The sequence below is a fragment of the Lipotes vexillifer genome, unplaced genomic scaffold (assembly GCF_000442215.2).
Source record: "Lipotes vexillifer unplaced genomic scaffold, Lipotes_vexillifer_v1.1 scaffold872, whole genome shotgun sequence".
Taxonomy (NCBI): Eukaryota; Metazoa; Chordata; class Mammalia; order Artiodactyla; family Lipotidae; genus Lipotes; species Lipotes vexillifer.
In genome coordinates this window covers 860,881-883,949 of record NW_006790064.1, presented here as the reverse complement: position 1 = coordinate 883,949, position 23,069 = coordinate 860,881, and the positions used below count along the sequence as shown (strand labels likewise).

Genomic DNA, 23,069 nt, shown 5'->3' with positions numbered 1-23,069 from the left:
ATTCAAGTGGAACTTGCTAAAAAGTTCCCATATGGTTAATATTTGGCTAAATTTAGAATAAAATCAGTTTTTTTTTTCAGAAGTTAGCATCTGATAGAACAAAATTCATGTTCTAGGACTCATATTTTGAATATCAAATTTAATAACTTAATCTTGAACACTTTCCTATATTTTTCAACACTTTCATTGTAAAAGAAAAGTAATCCAGCACCACTCCATTGTAGCAGTTCTTGCTAAGGATTAACTAATAAAAGACTTTAAACATTTTGTGTTATATAAAAGCTAATTCACCAAAGCAGGTATTATCTGTTGTTAGTTTGAAAAGCAGTAATTTCATAATAAATAAGTGCCTGTTGCAGTCCCAAGGAGCACTGACTTGAGGAAAAAAGCAAGAGATGGAAGAATTGTGAGGTTTTATCCATTCTTGTCTGAGGCTAGATGCTAGTTTTTTAGGTCTGGCCCAGGGCTGGATTTGGCTATGGTCTGTAATAGGTTTATTGCTGATACCCATTTAGGCCTGTATGTGGATGCTGCCAGCCCAGGGTTTCCTAATTCCCCTAAGAAGACCTCTTATAATGTAAAAAGATTATTTTGCCACATCTCTCCACCTGACAGAGGTTACATGTTTGTTATGTATCAAACTACAGGCGCCACCAAGCCACCTTGAATTCATTATCAATTTAAAATGAATACATTTTAATAATCACAATACTCAATGTACTAGATATTTAGACTATAAGTATTATTTATATTTACTAACCATTTGACAAAGAAAATCCTCAAACCTCTCACTCACATTGGGAATTGCTGATCTGGTTGATGTCTTTAAGTCACTTCATAGTTGGAAAATTCTCTATGACTTGATTATTTTCTTCCCAAACTGTCCTATCTTCAAATATATTTTGTGCCTTTAAGGGTAATTATGATTGTACCTCATACTACGATACGTTTAAATGAAAGATGAATGAAAATTGTTTCCAATTATTAAAAAAAAAAAAGAAGAAGATGGCTATTTCACAGAGGCAGTGGCAAATCTTCCCTGATGTATCATGATGGAGTCATTCTCGAAAACTAATGGCTAGAAAATTGAGTAAACATAGAACCAATAAAGAAAAGATTTCTTCACACCATGTGAACTTAACCCGTAGAGGAGTTCCTTGCTGTGGAAAATTTTGGGATAAGCACAAGGATTTTTTTCACTATGATGATATCTCATGCTTGCAGGCATTAGTTACAAAGCGTCAAAAAATTCCTCTTCACATATCAATACCAAAGAGTTGACTGCTGCTGCATTACCCCATTTTCCCCAATGTGTTCCCACCCCATCCTTCTTTTGAGCACAAACCACAACACTGTATTTGTTGAAATAAGACATTAATTAGGACTAAGACATTCTTCTTCCTGTCACTCCTCGTAGGTAAATGACAGGCCATTGTGCAAAATAAGGAAATGCTCCCAGTTGACCCCTCATTCTTTCCAATGAATTCTGCTTTAATTTTTCAGACACTTGAGTTATTTCTTTTCCAGATCCAATTTGTAAAACAAAAACTATTACGAGCCAGCAGTCCCTTTTCCTAATTCTAATTTACCAAATTTGGGATCCCTGTTAATGTTCCATAAAACTAACCCATTGCCAGGATCATCTCTCTTGGTTCCATTTATTCTTTTACAAAAGATCAATTAAGTGACAAGTTACTTACTGCTTGTTTTCCCTCTGGATTCAGAAGTTAGACTTAGGAACCCATAATCCTACCTCTACCTTACCATGCATTCATTCATTTAGCTCATGAATACTGCCAACCTATTAAGTACCATCATCCTAACATGTGTTTACATATCATAACAGGAATTTTTAAAGAGTGCCAACTCTGTACTAGGCATTACAGAAAGCACCTTCATTATCTTCCGATGAGTTAGATACTATTATTATCCCTATTTTCCATATGAGGAAATGGAGAGAGGTTAAACAACTTGTCCAAGGATTCACATGCAGACAATCTAAATCCAGAACCCATGATCTTAACCACCGAGGGAAAGACAAAGTGTTTGTTTCCAACATGAGAGTTCTGGTGAAGGAGAAAGAGGGAGAAAGAAAGGAAGAAAGGAAGGAAGGAAGGAAGAAACAAACAAAGGGAGGGACGGAAGGAGAAAGAAAGAAAAAGAAAAGAAAGAAAACAAAGAAAGGGAAAGAAAGAAAAAGAAAGAAAGAAAGAGAGAAAGAAGGAAAGAAAGGAAGGAAGGAGAGAGAGAGGGAGGGAGGAAAAGGAAAGGAATAATAAGAAGAAAACAAAAAGCAGAAAGGTAAGGAGTTAACCAACATCCATTAGATTCCACTTTCCATTCAACTATGCTGTCAGTACTGCTGTATTGACACACTGTTTTCAGGCCCTACAGGGGAAATACAACAACAAGTAAGGCAATTTATGTATTCATACAGATCTGAACATATGACTGACAAACAAGAAAAGTTAAACAAATCAAAGTAGTTTCATCAGGTATGAAGTACCAGATCTAGAATTCTGAGTCTAGGGGAAAGATAAACAATACAAGCTGTAAGAGATCAGAATGGAGAGAGATCCCTGTAGGGTCAAGAAATCCAGGCCCTTGAGGAGAACCAGGAAAGTGAGTAGGATTTGACCAGCTCCAGTAAAAGGCAGCCATTTCCCCAAACTGTGACTCCACCAGCACAGGGAGGAAAATGGGAATAAGCAAAGGCAGAGTGAGTTTCCCAGCCTGGCTGGGGTGTGAAAATTTGTTGGGTGAACTAGTGGGAGCTGAGATTGAAAAGGCTGTTGGCTTTACATTTGTGTCTGGCCTTGTCCAAAAGGCAACGGTAAGTTACTGAAAGATTCTGTACAGCGGAGTGACAGGATTAAGGCAAAGTTCAGGGAAGTTAAATCATTTAGGGGAAGAAATGATGATTATGAAGAAATAATTATGATTATTTCTTCATAATCACTAGATTTTGAAGCCATAAATGCCTGTACCACGTAGGAAGCCGAGGGGCTTCGAAAGAAGGTGTAGACACAAAAAGCAACTCTGGGCAGTGGTGGGTGTGAACACAAAGAAAGTCCTTGAGCCACTGACAAGTTTCAAGAACTTCCGTAAGTCACACACACACAGCTCTCCAAATGCACGTACTGGGAACTCCAGCCCTGGCAGGAAGACTGGCTGACTCAAGTTACGCCTGTCACCCAGAGCAACTAAAACCGCCCACTATCCAGCAGGTGGTCCCACAGCGCAAACCAACCCTTCTGGTCCACGCTCCCTACCTCCGCCCGCAGAAGCCCGAGAGGGAGCTGCAAAAGTGTGGGGAGTAGTCCCCGGCTCACCCGAAGAGCATTGTTTCATTCCTCAGCCACTCGCAGGTGTTCAGAGAGGGAGGATGACATCCGGACAGTCCTCCGGCCACTCCTCCCCCGAGGGCGATTATGAAACTCTGGACACGCAGTTAGTCCTCAGTCCCCAGGCCCCGCCCCGTACTTATAAAGGTCTCGGCGCGGGCTGTGGAGCTCACTTGTCCTACAGGCCGGGTGTCGGAGGGAAAAGTTGCAGACGCGTGGCCCCCGCAGCTCCCTCAGCACCAGCCGCCGCCGGCACCGCCGCCGCCGCCGCAGCCCCGTCGCCCAGGCCACGCCCGCGCCCCTCACACGCTGACGCGGGGAGGAGGATGGAGCCGCGCCGTGCCCGCTGGGTCCCCGCGCCGCTGCTCTGCCTGGGTGAGTCCCCCGCCCCTTCCCGCCGCGGAAGACGAGACTGCGCGGCCCCGAGGCAGCTGTCATTTGACAAGTACCGCGCTTTCCACCAGACTCAGGTGTACTCCGTTGCGAACGACGTCTCTCGTTAGGCGAACCCGTCTTTCCCTCCAGCAGGCTATGGAAGAGGGTGGGGTAGGGGGTGGGGTAGGGGAAGGGGCTGGTGTTAAAATACCTTGCACGGATAGATGAACTTGGTCTGTGTGTTCTGCATGAAGTAATATAGCTCCGTATTAGGCGAAATAAAAAGTTGAAAAGATTTCGGATTTGTTGTTTCCTTTTGAAAATCTGACAGGTCTAGAAATCCAAAAGACAGGGGAAAACCGGGCTGGGGGCGGGGACAGGAGGCGGGAGTATGGACAAGACCCGCGCCTAGGAAAGACCTTTTGGAAAGAAACGCTGTTCCGCCTGTCTTGCCTTCAGTTTTCTAAATCAAGCCGGGTTAAGCGTCTGGGAGCCCTGGCGTGCAGCGGTGCCAGCTTCGCTGAAGCTCCCCAGAATGAAAAGGCTGTTTGCGTACCCGGAGCGGGAGGGGCGCGCGCAGGTCCGGGTGCTCCTGGAGGCCCATGGACGCCAACACCTGCTGCTTCCGGTTTCGCCCCGCGGGCTGGTCGGGTTATTTTCGCTCGCTGCTGCTTGCACCCTTGTATTCTGTAATGGCTGAGCGTACTTTAATGCTTGTCTTCTTATTTGAGATAATTTAGTTCTTGTGGACAGGGGGGAAAAAAATCTTTAACTTTCCTGGTTTAAAAATATATATTGTGAATTCCTAAATTTCAAGAGGAATTTGGAGCTGTATATGAAAATTTTAATAAGGAAATAAAGGTTGTCAATCTCGCTTTTTTTCTGGAGTTGCAATGAGGCGAATTCCCCTAACTCACTCTACCTGTGCAGGATGTGACAGGTCAATTATTATTTCGACACGCCTTATCTTAACGGGTTGGGAAACCGAATGAAATGCATACTATGCATAGTTGTCCAACTTCAAGGACATAGGTGGAAACTGGATCTGTGGTTTCTACCAAAACTGTACTAAGAACGACGTGCTAGAAGGTTCTCAGTAAATAATGTGGCTTTGCTATCTTTGTTTTGAAGTCTCCGTGAAAAGAATGAATTTGCAAAGGTGACAGTCTTCCTAAAGTTAGAAATTAACCTAGAGATCAGAATAGCTTAGCGCGTTTTTTTCCACCTGTAAGGTTGCTCTGAACAATGCAAGTAAGTGTCTGTTCTGGGCCACTCATTGAATATGCTAATTTGAGACAGCAAGAGCCTCTGAATAACCTGGTTACTACCTACCTAGCATATGTGTCGTGTGTTTTTGTTGCCATAAAAGTGCTTAACTCCTTTATTGCATTACTTAATTATAGTTCACCTATTTCATCAGCTGCCAAGCCCATTTCCAAATGAGCTAGGTCAGTTTCTGTTTTCCCAGTTTGTTTAGATATTTCCCTGCCACTAGGAAAGTTCCTGTTTGAAGTTCTATATCATATCTCTGTACTCTATTCAGGTATGCAAGTTCAATAGTCTTATTCCAGAGCACATGGAAAAAAGGCAAGGCCACCTGTTACTTGTGAAATTGCCATTTTCCCCCCAAACACAAGATTACCTAGAAATACTTTTCCCAAATGTCTAGGCTTCAAAAGAAGGAAACAGTTATTTTAGATTTCAGCAAACATTTTATTTTCGCTTTTTTTGTGGAATTCACATGTATTTATATCTGTGGAAAAAATACAGACACTTTCATTTCCATCCTCTGTCTCCAACACATGCAGATTTAAAGTGCTACACACACCCCACAATCATTTGGTTACCTTTACATTTTATAAATATTTGATATTGATGTTCTTGCTTTATATATGGGGAAACTATTACCCGGTGTCCCATAGAAAAGCAAAGCTACGCTGAAAAAGTTCGCACCCAGGTTTGCTGGCACTTTTAGCTTACTCAACGTTAAATAAAAGGGTTGAGATACCTCAAACTAGATAATGCATTCTAAATAATATATAATTTTAAATTATCATTTCTTTCTTTTTTTTGGGGGGGTGGTGGTATGCGGGCCTCTCACTGCTGTGGCCTCTCCCGTTGTGGAGCACAGGCTCTGGACGCGCAGGTTCAGCGGCCATGGCTCTTGGGCCTAGCCGCTCCGTGGCATGTGGGATCCTCCCAGACCGGGGCACGAACCCGTGTCCCCTACATCAGCAGGCGGACTCTCAACCACTTGCACCACCAGGGAAGCCCTAAATTATCATTTCTAATCTTTGATTGTTGGAGGATGAAGAGGAGAATTTTTTCTCTTGAGTTCTGCAATTAACGTTTAGGGGCTCTTGATCTAAAAGTCAGACATGTTCATTGATAGCCAAATGGGCTTTTGAGCGTGTTCCTGAATGACAGATCCAAGACAACTGATGTCCACTTCATTGCACAATGACAGAGAATTGAGCAGAATAAACATTCTTTCTTGAAACCTGAGAAGCGCGGATCTCAATGAGGCAATGGCTCACCTCAGATCTTTTCTTTTGACCCTGAGAGTTTATGAGCTGCCTGGTGCTGGCACAACCTGAGATGACACATCATAGGTAGAAACAGGATGACAGGCCTCTCCGGTCTGGGTTTTGGTCCAGGTATTCTAGCTGCCTTCTGCATCATCTTGCCACATGAACAACTTGGGCAATTGGGGTGTGTGGTTCAGCACTGAGGCACAAATCCAGGAGCTGGGAAGGGAGCTAACAGTTACCAAATGCCTCCTGTGAGCCGACCATGTGGTGTGTTAGGTGTTCTCCACGTTATCATCTCCTTCGCTCCTTAAAACACTATAGGAGGTAGTTATGATTAGACCAGTTTGACAAATGAAGAAACAGGCTCAGTGAAGTCAGGTACCTTACAAGGATTTAGAGATGGCAAATGTCAAGTTCATTCTGGAGCAATGTTCTCAGAGTTATCAGAAGGTTCTCAGAGTTATCAGAAGCATAATAAAAGTAACAGGTTCTAATAGAGAAGTTCCAGAGTAGTCTGGGGACTGCCCCAGGGCTTAGAATCTGTTATGGGGACTGGTATTTGTGCTAAAATGGTACTTTATGGTATCACTCAAAATCAAGCACAGAAAAGATACAATTATTTCCTTAAGCTCGGCTGAAATATGTTAAATTTTTACTTAACCTATATTCAGCATTTTTAATACCCAGGAAATGACTTTTATTATGAAACCATCATTGACATCAGTTGACTGAGGCCTTTGTTTCTATTTTTATACTTTCCTAGATGTATAGTAAGTAACACAATCAAGGAGAAGGAAACCTACATCCTTTTTGTTCCCTGGATCATTCACAATATTGTGAATTGAATGTAGTATTGATAAGGGATCAAGTTGGAATCTACAGCATACTTCTATTAACAGTGAGGAAATAGACATAGTTCTTTGGTTAAAAAAAAGTGTAATATTCACATAATCACTTTGGAAAAATTGAATTTGAATGTCTTCTGTTCATTTTTGCCCAAGAATCTCCCATTTCCTGGTTAATAATCACCCAGGAGATGCAAATGTCAAGTAAGGAATCCTTTTTAAAAAGACTGTAAATTAAGGTGTGGCTGGGCTTCCCTGGTGGCGCAGTGGTTGAGAGTCCGCCGATGCAGGGCACACGGGTTCGTGTCCCGATCTGGGAAGATCCCACATGCCGCGGAGCGGCTGGGCTCGTGACTCATGGCCGCTGAGCCTGCGCGTCCGGAGCCTGTGCTCCGCAACGGGAGAGGCCACAACAGTAAGAGGCCCTACGTACCGCAAAAAAAAAAAATTAAGATGTGGCTTCCTCATCTGTCAGTCTTCGCTCTGAATATAGGCCTATGCAAATTGTCTAATTCATATGGCTGTAACTACTGTTGAGAACATTCCTTCAGAAGACAATGGGAAGACTCCCTAGAGCTGTAATAGGAGAGGTCCTCAAGGAGGAGCACCCTGAAAACCATTGCCTTGGTATGGCAATTCTGGAACCTTTGGAAAAATGAAGTAATGAGACAGACTCAGTGTCCTCTGGCAATGCAGTTTATGTAAGAGTGCATGTCTGGTTATAGGGCAAATAAAGGTTCAGTGATATTCTAGGTTAAAGTAATGATTTAATTAACTAGAATACTATTTATAACACACAAGACAACTTGATAATTGTCCAGAAAAAAATGTTAACCCTTAATTACTTGGGTCAAAAATCCTGAATTTTAAATTTGAGGCATGAAAGTGAGTTAAATACAAATCCTCTTGAAAGTCCTCAGGATAAGGGGAAAAGCCTCTCTTCCTCATATATATGTATAAATATATATGTGTATATATATATATATATATATACATACATATATGTATACTTTTATATATACACACACGCGCATGTATGTGTGTCAAACTGTATATTTTTTTAAACGTTTTTATTAGAGTATAATTGCTTTACAATGGTGTGTTAGTCAAACTGTATAGTTTTGAATCAAGAGACATAGTATATAAATATAGGTTTCACACCCCAGTTCTTTTATTTCATACTTTTGGAAGGATTTATTCCTCTTTGAGCCTCAGTTTTGTCATCTGTAAAATGGAGATCATAATAACTATGTCATCAGGTTATTATATACGGACATTATAAATATCATAATATTAAAATACTAAAAAACACTTTTGAAATTAGAGCTGTTATCAGTAGCCGCAAGTGCTTTTTTAGAAAAATGCCTCATTTGATCTTTATAATAACTCCCTTTTAGCCAGGAAAAATGTTACTATTCCCAGTTTACAAATGAGAAAACAGACTTAAAAAGAAGTCAGTTACCCAGAGTGTAAGTGTCCATTTATGAATATGCTGTATCGTCTACTGTGGATGCTCCCAACTCACTCTTCACTTTCAGTGAAAGTTCCCCTCATCCTTTAAGACTGAAAAGTATCAAGCCTTCTCTGATAGCCCCTTTCATCTTTTCCTCACCACTGGAAAATAAATGTGCAATCTTCCCCCCACCCCTTTGCATCCCTCTGAATCCTTCGGTCCTACCCTTTTCACGTCACCCTGTAAGTGTGTATCTGGCCCTGTCTCTCCTAACTGGTGCTGTACTTATCTTTTATCATTCACATTGTAACAGACTTACGTTAGTCACTCTAAATGTTGTTGGATGGGTGATTAGAATGGTACTTTATTTAGAGTTCTCAGCACTATGTTTTGACTCAACCAGCTGTTCTTTGAAAATGTGCTTGAGAAGCAAAATATTATGGCTGAGCAATAGTTTTTGAAAATTCAGTTCTATTTAATAATAAAGTTGAATACCTTTTCTTCCTTATTTTTCCCATTTCTATCTCTTAATGTAGTCTGTATTCACTGATGGTATGCCTAACAAAATTTAAGTATATCACAGTGTGTGTGTGTGTGTGTGTGTGTGTGTGTGTGTGTGTGTGTGAGAGAGAGAGAGAGCGAGAGAGAGAGAAAGAGAGAGAGAGAGAGAGCGAGAGAGAGAGGTCAGGCAGTGATATGACTAAATGATGGATAGTCAGTAAGAAAAAGAAAAGTATTGTTTTAGAAATGAATGGAACCTTAGAGTAATCTAATCTAAATTCCATCTCTGCCTCCACTGCACCCCAAGCCTAGGTGACATTTTCAGAGATAAGGAAACCTACCTCCAGAGGGATAAACTTAGTATCTGAGCTAGAACTGGACTCCATACCTCACGGGTCTACTGCAGGGTTTTTCAGCCTTGGATCTATTTACATTACAGACTGGATAATTCTTTGTTGTGGACTGTCCTATGCATTGCAGGGTGTTTAGCAGCAATCCTGGTCTCTACCCACTAGATGTCAGTAGCACCCCACCCACCTTGAGTTGTGACAACCAAAAATGTCTCCAGACATTGCTCAGTGTCCCTGGTTGACAAAATTACTCCAGGGTGAGAAGCATTAGCTAATATGTTTTCCATTGCTATAACACATTGCCACTCATAATTCACAGTTTGAATAATCAGTGCTTGAGTTACCAAGACAAATAAAATTCATATTAATGGTAAGCTGGATGCAAATATAAAACCAATTCTAGTGTTAAAAAAATCAACTTAACAATTTTTATTGCTGATTTTAACACTATTTTCCCTGAATAATGATGAATCTTATTTATGATGGAGTCACTCATACTTTCTTCAGTCATTGCATTACTGATCACCCCATGCCTCCTTTTGTAACTCTGCTCTCTTGGCTCCCGCAAGACTGAACTTCCTTTTTTCCCCAAATTCCTTGGCCATTTCTATCCACTCCTTATCACCTATTTCCCAAAGTTCTATTATATTCCATTGCGTACTATTTCCCGTGGAACATTTGAATGACTCCTATGCCTTTAAAGGTGATATTTCCTCATATGATTTTCAGATAGACTCCATCAACTCCATTCTTATTGTTTTACTCAAGATGTGTTTTCCCAAGTGCCTCATAAATATAAATAGAAGATATATGAACTAAAAACTCAAATTCCTTCTCTCATTATGTCCTCCTTCATGTTTACTAGCTGCAGATGCCACCACAAACCTGCTGTCCTGCCTATGTTATCGACTCCTTTAATGGCGCCACCTTCCTTGGTGTTTTCTGGCCAGAAACTTGGTGTCATCTATGAATTCTCTCTTTCTCTCGCCACCACCTGGAGTCTAGCCTCATTAACTCTAGCTAGAACAGGAGCTATGTCCTTTGCATCAGTTTTCCTTTCAGCAGCTCGTTCAGTGTCTTGCATATAGAAAAATCTCAGTAGATATTTATTGAACAAATATTCTTAGAGACATGTAGTTACTAAAAGTAAGTATAAGAGAGCTAAGCTGCTCTCCTTCTTTCCCATTTATCAAGTATAATTAAGCCATTCCCACCCTACCATCATACTACAGATGAACTTGTGCTTCTCACGAAAGTTGAAGTCTCCACTGTTAACCAAAAAACTATATATTTTCACAAAATAAAATTTCTTAGAACCTTCCATTATGCTAGGTGCATTACACAGATTCTCGGAATGAAGTGTAATTAACTTTAAGACTTTTTTTTTTTTTTTTTTTTTTGTGTTTATTTTTACTTGTTGACATTTTGCTTTATTTATTTATTTATGGCTGTGTTGGGTCTTCGTTTCTGTGCGAGGGCCTTCTCTAGTTGTGGCAAGCGGGGGCCACTCTTCATCGCGGTGCGCGGGCCTCTCACTCTCGCGGCCTCTCTTGTTGCGGAGCACAGGCTCCAGACGCGCAGGCTCAGTAGTTGTGGCTCACGGGCCCAGTTGCTCCGCGGCATGTGGGATCTTCCCAGACCAGGGCTCGAACCCGTGTTCCCTGCATTAGCAGGCAGATTCTCAACCACTGCGCCACCAGGGAAGCCCAAGACTTTTAAAATTATCTTTTATGTACTCATTTTCTCCTCTTTTTTGATGCTTACTGATTAAAACTCTGTCCTTTTGCAAATTCGTTTTTGGCAATAGGCTTCTATAAAGAATGAATGATACGATAGACAATATGCTTCTAAAAATGTCGTTAAGTTTTCAAAGCTGTAGTACACAATATGACCATAATGAAAAAAAGGCAAATGACAAACACTTATAATCTAAACTGTTGCTCCTTTAGAATATTTTTTTGAGACAATAATGTAATAGTGATTTAAATTTCTGAATTGGATCAATAGGGATAGTGTGAAAAGCATGATGGAAGGGAGTGAAGACAGAAAAGTTTCTAAAAAGACCCTCCTGTGTAACATTATCTTAAAGAAAAAAAAATACAGTTTCAATAGATCATTTGAAATAATACTATAGAGTTGAATCTTTGGTTTTAGGAGGGGCAAGTTCCATATTTAGAGCTTTTAGTCACAAAATTCCAAAACACCCAAATTAGTACAAATTGTATCCTTTATACAATAGTTGATATGATTTCTCCTCCGTTATGAGAGCATTAAGTATAGTATTGTATGATCACTAAAATATATGAGTACTTTGAAGTATGATTTAGAAATTACTACCAGAATTGAAGAGTTTAGTTTAATGTCTCTGAACTGAAAAACATGGTGTATTAAATCTTTTCTTGACACTTGACAAGGAAGATCTTATGGCTGTATTTGAAACTCAAACTTAAAGGCTTATTTGTAACCCATTATTATATCAACCTCTGGTTTCACCCTGTTATCCTGTTTTTATCTCAAATAGTTGTTGGCTTTTACTTTAATGAAGCTTAGTGATAAGGTTAATGTTGAAAAACTGTAGGAAGAAAATGATTGCTGGTAGGAAGCAAGATTTGTGATATATAGATATATATTATGATATATATGTATATACACACATATATATGTATTCTATTCTCTGAAAACATAGGCTGTTACTAGAAAGTACTGACAATAGTTATTTTCAGTGTCTGATGTGATAGTTTACAGTTATTTTAATGAAGTGAAGCAGGACTTTATCTAATAGTGGATTTGAGACAAAAAGGCATCTGGAAGTGGTAAAGGCATATTCACTCCTCGAAAGTATACAAGACCTAACAAGCCTACTATGTTACAGACAAATCCTAAAATTACAGACTGCCCTGGAAGAAGGTAGAAAACTAACAGTCCATAAATAGGTAGGCATGTGACCACAGCAAAAGTGTGAACAAAGCAGATTTTGCTGCCTGTTTTGGGGTTGGGCAAATACTATGATTCATTATGAATTTGCTGTTCCAGTTTAAATAGCCTAAAAGGTGAAACTGGCAAAATAAGGTGCATTCTTTTCATTCTGTAACCTACCTCATTTTATTTTGGGTCATTTTTATTTGCATGATTGTTATTCAGGAAAGCCATTTTATCTCTGAGAATTGCAATTGATTATTGAGGAATAGGCTTGGTCAGCCAGTCACCAAATCTCAGCCTCCTTCCAGATGGCCCCTCAGTGTGGTCATAAGGAAGCAAGGACAAAAGAAACCATATACAATAAAAAGGATGCTTTCTACATCTGGCATTCCTCCTGACTATCAGGCAAGCACTTCTCACTTAGTGCTCCCCCCACTGGGGTGATGGTACTCAACCGCTCCCACGGGCTGTCCCCAGTATCGTGCAAGGTGTAGGCTCGGCCCTGACCCACGGAGTAGAGGTGATATGTATGCTGTGAGTCACCGGTGTCACTTCCTGCTGGCACATTTGAGGTTTCACGGAAACAAATCTCTGAAAGATGAAGGTAGAGAGATGAACAGGTGAGCTTTACATTACTGAAACCCATCTGGAAATTTGACAGGAATAATGGCCTCCAAAGGGAGTTTTGTTTTCATAACATTATTGAAACAGAAGTTCCAATGGCCAGTTTTGAGTTTACAGATTATCATTTAGCATGGAATTCCTCTGTATCTTAGTTACCAATGTAGAGCTTGCTACCAGATCTGTTTTCTGACACACTGACCCTATCTAAAATCTTTAATATCACAGGGAATTATTTTCCTAGCAGGGACCCATCCCATGGTCAAGATTGAAAACTCAAATATAAGATTTGCATTTGAATTACAGAGAGATCATTATGTTCAAATAACACTAAAGTCATGAACAACTGAAAGATTAAGGAAATATATGGATAGGACTTTAGCATCTATTCCTTCCCTGTATGACTGTAATGAGTAGTGATTTATAAGGGTGACAGGGTGCTGGATATCAAAATTCTCCATGGGTGGACTTTTTCAATCTTTTGATCATTCCCACTTACTCCTCTACCCCATTTTGCAAAGCCCTGGGCCAGAGGTGAGGTTGAGAAAAACTTGAGGACCACTGCTTTTAGGCAATAGAGCTTTGCAGCTGGACACACGATTTAGAACCAATTTTGATAGTTTATTGGCTACATGCATCTATGATGGAACTGTAGTGTAAACACTTTCATTTGAGAATAACATTTAAAATTATTTACAATTCCATCTGTAAAATACCCAAATGTTGGATTAATGTACCAAGTCTCACAGAAACCATCCTGAGCGATGGACTATGTCCAAGAGAGTGTCATAGGTTAGGACAGCCCAGTTTTTGTGGAGGCACGCCCTGCCCTGAATGTTCTTTAATTCACAAAGGCAAATATTTCACTTGTGGCCTGACTAACTGGATCAAAGTTTCCAACAGTGGAAAAACTAACAATACGAAAAATCTTTGAGAAAAAAAAAAAAAAAGCCTAATAAACAACACCTCAAAGCAATTAGCTGGATTCTATAATACTCGCAGGTTGCATTTGTAAGCAATTCTGAACAGGAAAGGCTAGTATCTGATTTCTGGAAAGGATGAAGAAACGATCCTTTGCAAAGAGAGAAATGTGCATTTGCACAATGGTCCTTTTGCAGTGGGAGAATCGGTAATATCTCCTCCCATTAGTTGGAGAAGCATGGAGGCATAGGAGTGTCAGGGATATAAAAACACACATCTAGAGCTCCACTTTGTGTAGAGCAGACTGTATAAATTAAAGGGGGTAATTCTTCAACAGTGAAAGTGTATATGGCAAAATTATATTGAGAAGTAGAACAAAATTGGCTTGGATGAGAATCTAGCTAATTCACCCTAGAAAGCTATGTGGACAAAGTTATCCTTTTCCATCTCTGTTCAACTGACAATGGAATCCAAACTTTAGCCACTTTTTTGTCACTTAAGAAGGAAGCTTTTTGGGCTTCCCTGGTGGCTCAGTGGTTGATAGTCCGCCTGCCGATGCGGGGGACACGAGTCCGTGCTTTCAGTGCCTTAGGGAATATATCCAAAAGTGTAAATACTGGATAGATAGCTATGTTTTTAATTTTTTGAGGAACCTCCACATAGTTTTCCATAATGGCTACACCACTGTACATTCCCGCTAACAGAGCACAAGAGTTCTATGTTCTCCATAGCCTCACCAACACCTATGATTTTCCATTTTTTTGATAGTACCCATCCTAATGAGGATGAGGCAGGTTTTCTGACCCAAAAAAAAAAAAAAAAAAAAAAGAAAGAAAGCAAGCAAGCAAGCAGCTTTTTGTTTCCCAGTAAGAGCAATTGAAGCGTCATTTATATTGTAGGAGAACTATGGAGTGGGGAGGAGTTAGTTCTAAACTTTTCAAAAGATATTTTTGAATCACTGAAAGGTTATGAGGCTTGATGTCCAAAGATGGACTCCTAACTCTTATCTTCTATGGTCACTAGATAATTGGTCTTGGGCCAGACATGTAATTTAACACTGAGGTTGTTAGGGGCTAATAACTACTTCACAGGATTGTTATGTGTCAAGTTTGAAACATTAAGAAACTGCAAATTCTGATGCTTATGTGTGAACAAAGCAGATTTTTAATTTCAGTTTTACCCAAATCATATGCAATTTGCTTAACATATACATACTCCTCTGATTGTGAAAAAATAAAATAAAATTCTTTATTACATGGATTAATTATCCTTTAAAATACCAAAGTACAGAGAGATTTATAACATTGTTATAGACCAGTAGAGGGCACTACCCACATACAGTACTTCTAAAACCAGAGGCTAGATGTTGAGTGGCATGGAACATTCATGAGTCTCTGGTATGTTAGATGTTTCAGAAAAATATAATTTCATTTAATTCTCCCCCAAACTCTATAAACTAGGGAAAATGGAGATCCAGAGAATTTAATTAATTTGTCCAAAATTACATAGCTCAAGTTTTCTCCCAGATTGCCTTTCCATGTACTTTGTTGCCTCCCTATGGGGTTAAATACTCTGCTTCAGTTACATTTATCTGAGTTTGTTCCCTGTGATGTCCATTATACTCTAGTATTATTGCCTGTTGCCAGATTCTGTAATGCAGCCCATTAACAACATTGCTATGTACTCTTGGGAAAGTTACTTAACTCACTTTTCTCATATGTCTAATGGGGAGAACAGTAGTATCTTCTTCAAAGAGTCAGTGAGTGGATTAAATTAGATAGTATAGGTAAGGAGGGTAGAACCATACCCACATACAGCACGTGGGCAAGAAATGTTAACTGCTACCTACTACTCTCACCATCACGAGTAATGTTTCTTATATAACATTTACTCATATAGCCTGGAAGAGTGAAGAGCAACTACATGAGTCCTAAGAAGAGTAGAACTCTCTTCAGTCAACATCCGTGCAATTAAAAGGATTCTCTTATTCTTACTACGCAATTCAGAAAACTACTTGAATCGTTCTGGTACCTGTTTCCCAACGTTTATCTTTTCAGTGGAGAAATGCCTTGTTTAAACTCTTACTGGGCTGACAGAAACTGGATTCTTGGGCACAGTGTGGTTCATCTAGCATGTGTGTTCCTTTCCATCTTAGATAAGATATATTCTGACTTTACTTAGATTACATTTTATTCATTAAAATGGATTTTAATGTGTAATGCAAAGAGTAACTTAGGTACTTAAATCAACAACTGATGTATCTTAGGTTGAGAGTCCTGTTTAGTTGTGACCATAAATAGAAGCCGAGTTTTATTTGAAGCCTTCTTTGTGATAGTTTCTACCTTGGAGCATTGCTCTGAACACATCATGAAGTAAAACTGTGGAAATTTTCCAATTTTCCAATGGCTAAGCTTCTTAAGAAATCAATCTTTAAAGTCAGGTCTTTGTAAAGGTTACTGTGAAATGTTTCGAGTAGGTCAAATCTGTAACTCTGAATGTAATGCCAGGGCTTTTACCCTTGGACAGAACAGCTGGGGGTTCATTTATTTTCAATGATATGCCTGTTTCCATGAATTAATTTTTTTATGGTTTCGATGGATCAAATTCTCGAAATAATTAAAAGAACTTTATAAATACGGTAATTATGTGGAAATCTGATTAAGGTTTCTTTCCTTGAAGCATTAGTTATATATTTGATTTTTCTCCATAAATAGGTTTCCATCTTCTACAAGCAGTTCTCAGTACAACTGTGATTCCTTCATGTATCCCAGGAGAGTCTGAAGATAACTGCACAGCTTTAGGTAAGCCCAGCTTTGTCCATGTTGCATCAAAGAATTACACATTCTTAACAGAAATGTAACTCAAAGACTATAAATATGTGATAATGGAAAAAAAGCGGGGGGAAATAGCTGCTGTATTAACAAAAGAACCCAGTGAACTAGGGATCTGGAAAAATTATATAAAGGAATAACTGGAGGCAGAGGGACTGAGCACCTAGTTATATATATAAAGATTTGATCTTAAAGAGATAGAGAACAAAGAAAATCAGATTCCCTTTGGTCATTTCAGAGCGTCGCTGAGAAACCATTGTGAGGAGTTGGATCCCAGGCAAAACAGGAAAATTTAACTTTTTACACAGTAGACAGTCAATATATTTTGTTGTTATTTTTTGTAAAAGGAGCAAATGATGTCTTTTATTTTGAGTTACAGCATTCATTCAGAAAAATCTACGGAGTACTTAATACATGCTAAACACCGTGCTTAGGCATAGGGTTACAAAGATAAGTGGTGCAGGCTTCCCTGGTGGCGCAGTGGTTGAGAATCTGCCTGCCAATGCAGGGGACACGGGTTCGAGCCCTGGTCTGGGAAGATCCCACATGCCGCAGAGCAACTGGGCCAGTGAGCCACAATTACTGAGCCTGCGCGTCTGGAGCCTGTGCTCCGCAACAACAGAGGCCACGATAGTGAGAGGCCCGCGCGCCGGGATGAAGAGTGGCCCCCGCTTGCCACAACTAGAGAAAGCCCACGCACAGAAATGAAGACCCAACAGAGCCATAAATAAATTTTAAAAAAACATATTAAAAAAAAAAAAGTGGTGCATGGTCTTATCTTTGGGGCCCAGAGTACTCTGAATGTGGTTCAAGAGAGATCTGCTTTATAGCTGATTCACTTCGTTGTACGGCAGAAACTAACACAACACTGTAAAGCAACTATACTCCAGTAAAAAAAATAAATAAATAAATAAAAAATAAAAGAAATAAAATTTTAAAAATAAAATTAAAGTAATAGCACCTAGGCACCAAAAAAAAAAAAAAAAAAAAAGAGAGAGAGAGAGAGAGAGAGAGAAAGAGACAGATCTGCTTTATATTCACTCTGAGTTATTAAGTCCAGAGTTTTCCTGAGGAACCAGAGCATTTCCTGCAACAACTTCACCTCCTTTCTTGTCCTTCCTCTTTGTGCTCTCTAGAGGTTTGGTGTGCTTCACTCCCTATTTTTGGCTATTTGAACAAGAGTATTACAATCAAGATGATTTGTTTGGTTATTTCATAAAGATCCGTCACATTTTAGTAATTAAAACGTTCTAAAGTGAATTGTATGTGTAGGTTGCAACACTATTCTAAAGAGACTACTATTTTCATTGTTGTATTTGTGTAACCGAGGCATTTATAACTCAAGGTTTGTCTAGTTCATGTCCAGGTCTCATCGTGAGAGACTGTGATTGATTTCCCGAACCCGAGAGTTTGGGAATGCACACGAAAACAAGCCTTGCTGGCTTAAAACCCACTATAGATTTAAGCTCTCCTAAATTAATTAATGGATTCAGTTTGCAATTGCTTTGGGAGTAATGAATGTCAGAATTATTTTGAGATTTGAAAAAATTATACACACTTTGTTTGGATAAGTGAATAACTGTGAAGGATCATGATTGTGTGTGTGTGTCTTCAGCTTACCTTTTCTATCTTAAACATTGTCGTTTGAGAATTTTACCCCCAGGTTTTATTTTGTTTTGTTTTGTTTAGCCTGTTGGCCATTTTCCTTTGGGGGTCCAGTGTTTGTTTATTGGTCTAGGGAGCGTGAAAACTAGAGTGACTTTTTGTCCTGAAAATACCTGACCTCCTTTGTGCCAGTAGCTCAGTAGTTACTATTATGAAAGGGTGATTGATTCTTCAAAGAAAGCAACAGACTATATTCCACTTTCTATTTCTTTCACAGTTCAGACAGAAGATAATCCACACGTGGCTCAAGTGTCAATATCAAAGTGTAGCTCTGACATGAACGGCTACTGTTTTCATGGACAGTGCATCTACCTGGTAGACATGAGTGAAAATCACTGCAGGTAATACGCCAAATACAAGCAAACAAAAACAGTTTTTTAAAAACCCACATTCTCTTTTTTATTTTTGTAATAATTACTCTATTGTTTCCATGGGCTGCCATTTATGTGTACTATTAGCATGCAGTTTATATGTACTATTAGAAACTTTATTGAGTGAGTTTTTTTAAAGTTAGGGAACAAATAGTAGAACAAACAGCAGTTAAATTGTACGGATGCTTCAGGGCTGCAGAATGGGCAGGGCTTCACATGCCTTCCTCTCATACTTACCGCAGTAGTAGCTTAGCCTTGAATCTGGACTTATATGTCAGCCATTGTTATAAGAATCGATTCCACTGACTTAGACAAAAAGCACTTCAAACTTACAAACCGCCATTATCAGCCACCCTGGCAGTTGAACCAGACTATCATTCTAATACAGCAGTTGAGCTTGAGAGCAGTGTGGGCCTCTTTTATCCAAGTTGGGCCAGCTTTAAGGTCAGTCTTTGAATTCATCTTTACAACTTTTGGCAAACCTTGTCAGTATCTTGCATTACACTGTAAAATTAGCTCTTACGAAACTAATCAGAATGATGATTTCTTTCTTAAATAACTGACCTTTCTCTTGCATTGTCCTTTAGGTGTGAAGTGGGTTACACTGGTGTCCGATGTGAGCACTTCTTTTTAACCGTCCAAAAGCCTCTGAGCAAAGAATATGTGGCTTTGACTGTTATTCTTGTTATCTTGTTCCTCGTCGTAGTTGCTGGCTCTGTATACTATTTCTGCAGATGGTAAGCCAGTGTTTTTGTTTTTGTTTTTAACACTCTGCTTTTGTAAATTACCTTTATACAATCCACACTTACAAACTGGGTAAAAATATGGCAAAGTATTATTTAGTGGGATAAGGTAGACTCTGCACTAACGATATTTATAAAGAAGTTTTAGCAGTGGAACGTCTGGACTAGTAGAAACGAGTGTCCAGATAATTATAAGAGCTGACTTTTAAAAATTGGTTCATGTCAGTCCCCCAGAGTTCCATCTTCAACACTCCATCTTCATGTACAATGCTGTACTGATATATGCTAATAACTGAGAAAATATAGAGTGGGCACCGAACTACTGACAGTATATCAGATTGGCCAGTTTTTAGGCTTAGGACCAGGATATAGGAATAGAATGACTTAATTAATAATAGCTGCCTTTAAAATGCCTCCATGAAATCCTTCTTATTTTGGAAGTAGTGCAGATTTTTTAGTGTAGATTTGAGTGAATTTTATTTTATTTTTGCTGACAGTAATGCACTCCTACTTTTGAAGCTCCAAAAGTGTTACTTTTATAAGATTAAATTTATTTGGTCCATGCTTGAGTCTAAGTATTCACCAAATTATAATGCCTTTTTAATTGGTTATGATCATATAACTGAATATTATTAAAACTGAAATGCACCTGAAAGGTCTTTGACTACAATCCTTTCTTTTATAAAGATGGGAAAGTAAGATCCAGAGAAGTAAATTGACATGTCCTGGCTCATCTAGTTGACAAGTAGCTAAATCAAGGCTAAACAAAGGTTTTCTAATAATATTCTTCCACTAAGCAAAAACGTTATGCAGTTTCCTTAAGGCTACATGCTTCATCTTCAAAATGGGTAGAAAATGAACTCAAAATATTAGGAAGATAGCTTTAATGAATGAGTGAATGAAGATTCTGAATCGCGATAGATTTATGAATCGTAGCTGGGAGAACTTGACCAGGTTATGTAACCCATTTGTACTTCATTTTCTTCATCTGTAAAATGAGGATGATAATGGTAAGTGTGAGGATAAAATAAATAATGGATATATAGCATTTAGAACATTGTCAGTCACTTAATAAGTGCCTGATTTATTTTCATTATTATTGGTGATAGCATTATATCAATATGATGGGTAGAATGAAAGAAAGAAAGGAGGAAAGAAGGAAAGAAAGAAAGAAAGAAAAGAACAGAAGGAAGGAAGGAAGGAAGGAAGAAAAGACAGAGGAAAAAAAAAAGGATAAAACAGACCAGGATTAAACGTGGTCACATGCTCTCCTGGAATTTTACAATTTTCATGATCATGTGAAAGCCTTTGAGAAGTCCTTTAACAGCATTTCACCATTTCCTCCCCAAATTATTTGTTCAGAGAAACTACCCCTTCCTCCCTCCTCCTTCTCTAGCATCCAACCTAAACCTATTCACCTCTGTCATTTTGGAAACACTATGCTAATGTACCTTTAGCGTCCATATATTTGTTTCTTTTGTTAACATACTTTGATCCTATCACTGTTAACTTCAGTGTCAACGGTTTAATTTCTGAATATTTCTAGGTACAGATATCGAAAAAGTAAAGAACCAAAGAAGGAATATGAAAGAGTGACCTCAGGGGATCCAGCATTGCCACAAGTCTGAATGGTGCCATTAAGCTTATGGGCAGGGATGCACTGCATACCTGGTTATGTTAATATTCCTATTTTATTAATAATATTTATGTGGGGTCATGTGTTAAGTCAACAATGATGTATTTTAATATACTAAGAAGAGTTTTTATTTTTGTTTTTTTTTGACAGACTGTTTGCTAATGTATAATGTACACAAAATATTTACTGTGGAAAGAAAATGGATATTTTTGTAAGAAATCACTTCCTGGGCTAAGTGCTTTATTGAAAGCTTTTTTGCCTGCTGTACAATGCATAGGAGTGAGCAATGCCCAGTTCATTGTTCAGGAAGTGTCAGCAAGTGACAGGTTTCTGTAAGCCTAAATATATGGTCAAATCAATTTAATAAGTATATATTTCTACTGCTCGAATCAATGATAGTTGGTTTGACTATATCATAGTCTGATGTATGAGTTGGCACCACTGTGCCATGTGTCAAAACGGTAATGCTGTGGAAATTGGGGAGAAGCAAATATAGGTCACGTACTAAACACTACATATTTGAAACACACTAAACCCTGGAGGGCTCTGCTCCCTCCACACACATCCTTAGCTATAACTCGCTGTTTGTCTGCCTGGAGAGAAGGTGCATGATTCCCTATTCCCAACCACAACTCCTACGTTATTAGTCATCCATCTAACAGATTCTCCTTAAGAAAATGAATTGAGAACTTAATTTTATACCATCTTTTATGTAAATAGTAGGTAATTTATAGCTTCACAGTGTTCTTTTTTTTAGTATGACATTTATGCTAGGTAACTGCTCATGAGGCAATTATAGAAATCCACACGTGAAGCCAAAATCTGTGCTTCTTTTCAAGAGTATTTATTTCTGTAGGGACTTGGCTGAAGAATTCTAAGATTAAATCATAGTCCAAAATTTGATGGACTAATTATTATTTTAAAGTGTGATATAAGACAGTAATTCTATATATGGTCTAAAGAGAGCTAAAAGGATATTTCTGTTTCCCACTAATACAGCTGAAGTCAAATGTGCTGTGTGAAAATACATTTTAAATCCTACATATACTTATTGATATTTACTGTATGTAAAGGAGGTCTGCATATTTTGAGTGACCTTGATTGCTTCAAAGACAATTTATTGACTAACCAAAAAATCAGCTGCAATCCATTTATTTTGTTACAAAATGGAGTCATATTGGTTTATCTTAAGCATCTCAATTCATATTACATAAGTAATTGTAAATAATGGTTTGGGGTGTTTTTTAATCTTTAGTTAAAAACTAACCCCTGTAAAAGTTAAATTTTTATTTATAAATACATATTAAATAATAAAAAGGTATGACACAGATTGCTTTTATGGGAGAAAATTAGTAAAAAAATTATTTTAATGAGGTTGATGCTGAACAAACATAAAAAAACGATTGCTAAAAAAATAAAAAAGATTGCTAGCAACTCATGTTTCCTGCAAACAATGGAAACATTTTGGCTCATATTTAGTCTATCTCCCTTATTTTACAGATTTCTCACTGTATATATTTCTAGAAAGGGCTATCTATACCCACCGTATTGAGAATAAATGCAAATCCAATGCATAAATCCATAGTTTGTGGCTTCCCACCAAGGCCACAAAGTAACCCAGTAGACATACTCTATAACCAAAGAGGTAAAGTTCTAAGATTGGTACTAAAGATATAACCTCATAATTAAGATTTGTGTAATATATTAAATATTTAAAATACAATCAAATGCTACTATTCTTTTGGACATTCTTTTGCTCTTATCTCTCTGCCAAAATCAATGCAAGGGGAGAAATGGTGCACTGGTAGAACAGATTTTTATTTTTGAGTCCTTGAGAAGAGAATTAGCTAAATTCAACTGCCATGAGGTATCAGATCAATTTTTATGTAGCAAACACATGATACTAGCTTCTAATTTCTGTTGAATTTAGTAATGCAGTTTTAAAAAACTTATGTCTGATCCA

At 38.5% G+C, this 23,069-nt stretch overlaps 1 protein-coding gene across 1 annotated transcript; it reads left to right on the top strand.

Moving 5' to 3' along the window:
* The first annotated feature begins 3,663 nt into the window (after positions 1-3,663).
* Positions 3,664-21,098, top strand: EREG (epiregulin). The gene is made up of 5 exons (XM_007463209.1): positions 3,664-3,719; positions 16,575-16,661; positions 18,574-18,697; positions 19,315-19,464; positions 21,017-21,098. Exons 1-5 carry the CDS (start codon positions 3,671-3,673, stop codon positions 21,096-21,098), a joined length of 492 nt encoding a protein of 163 aa, XP_007463271.1. The 5' UTR covers positions 3,664-3,670.
* The last annotated feature ends 1,971 nt before the right edge of the window (positions 21,099-23,069 follow it).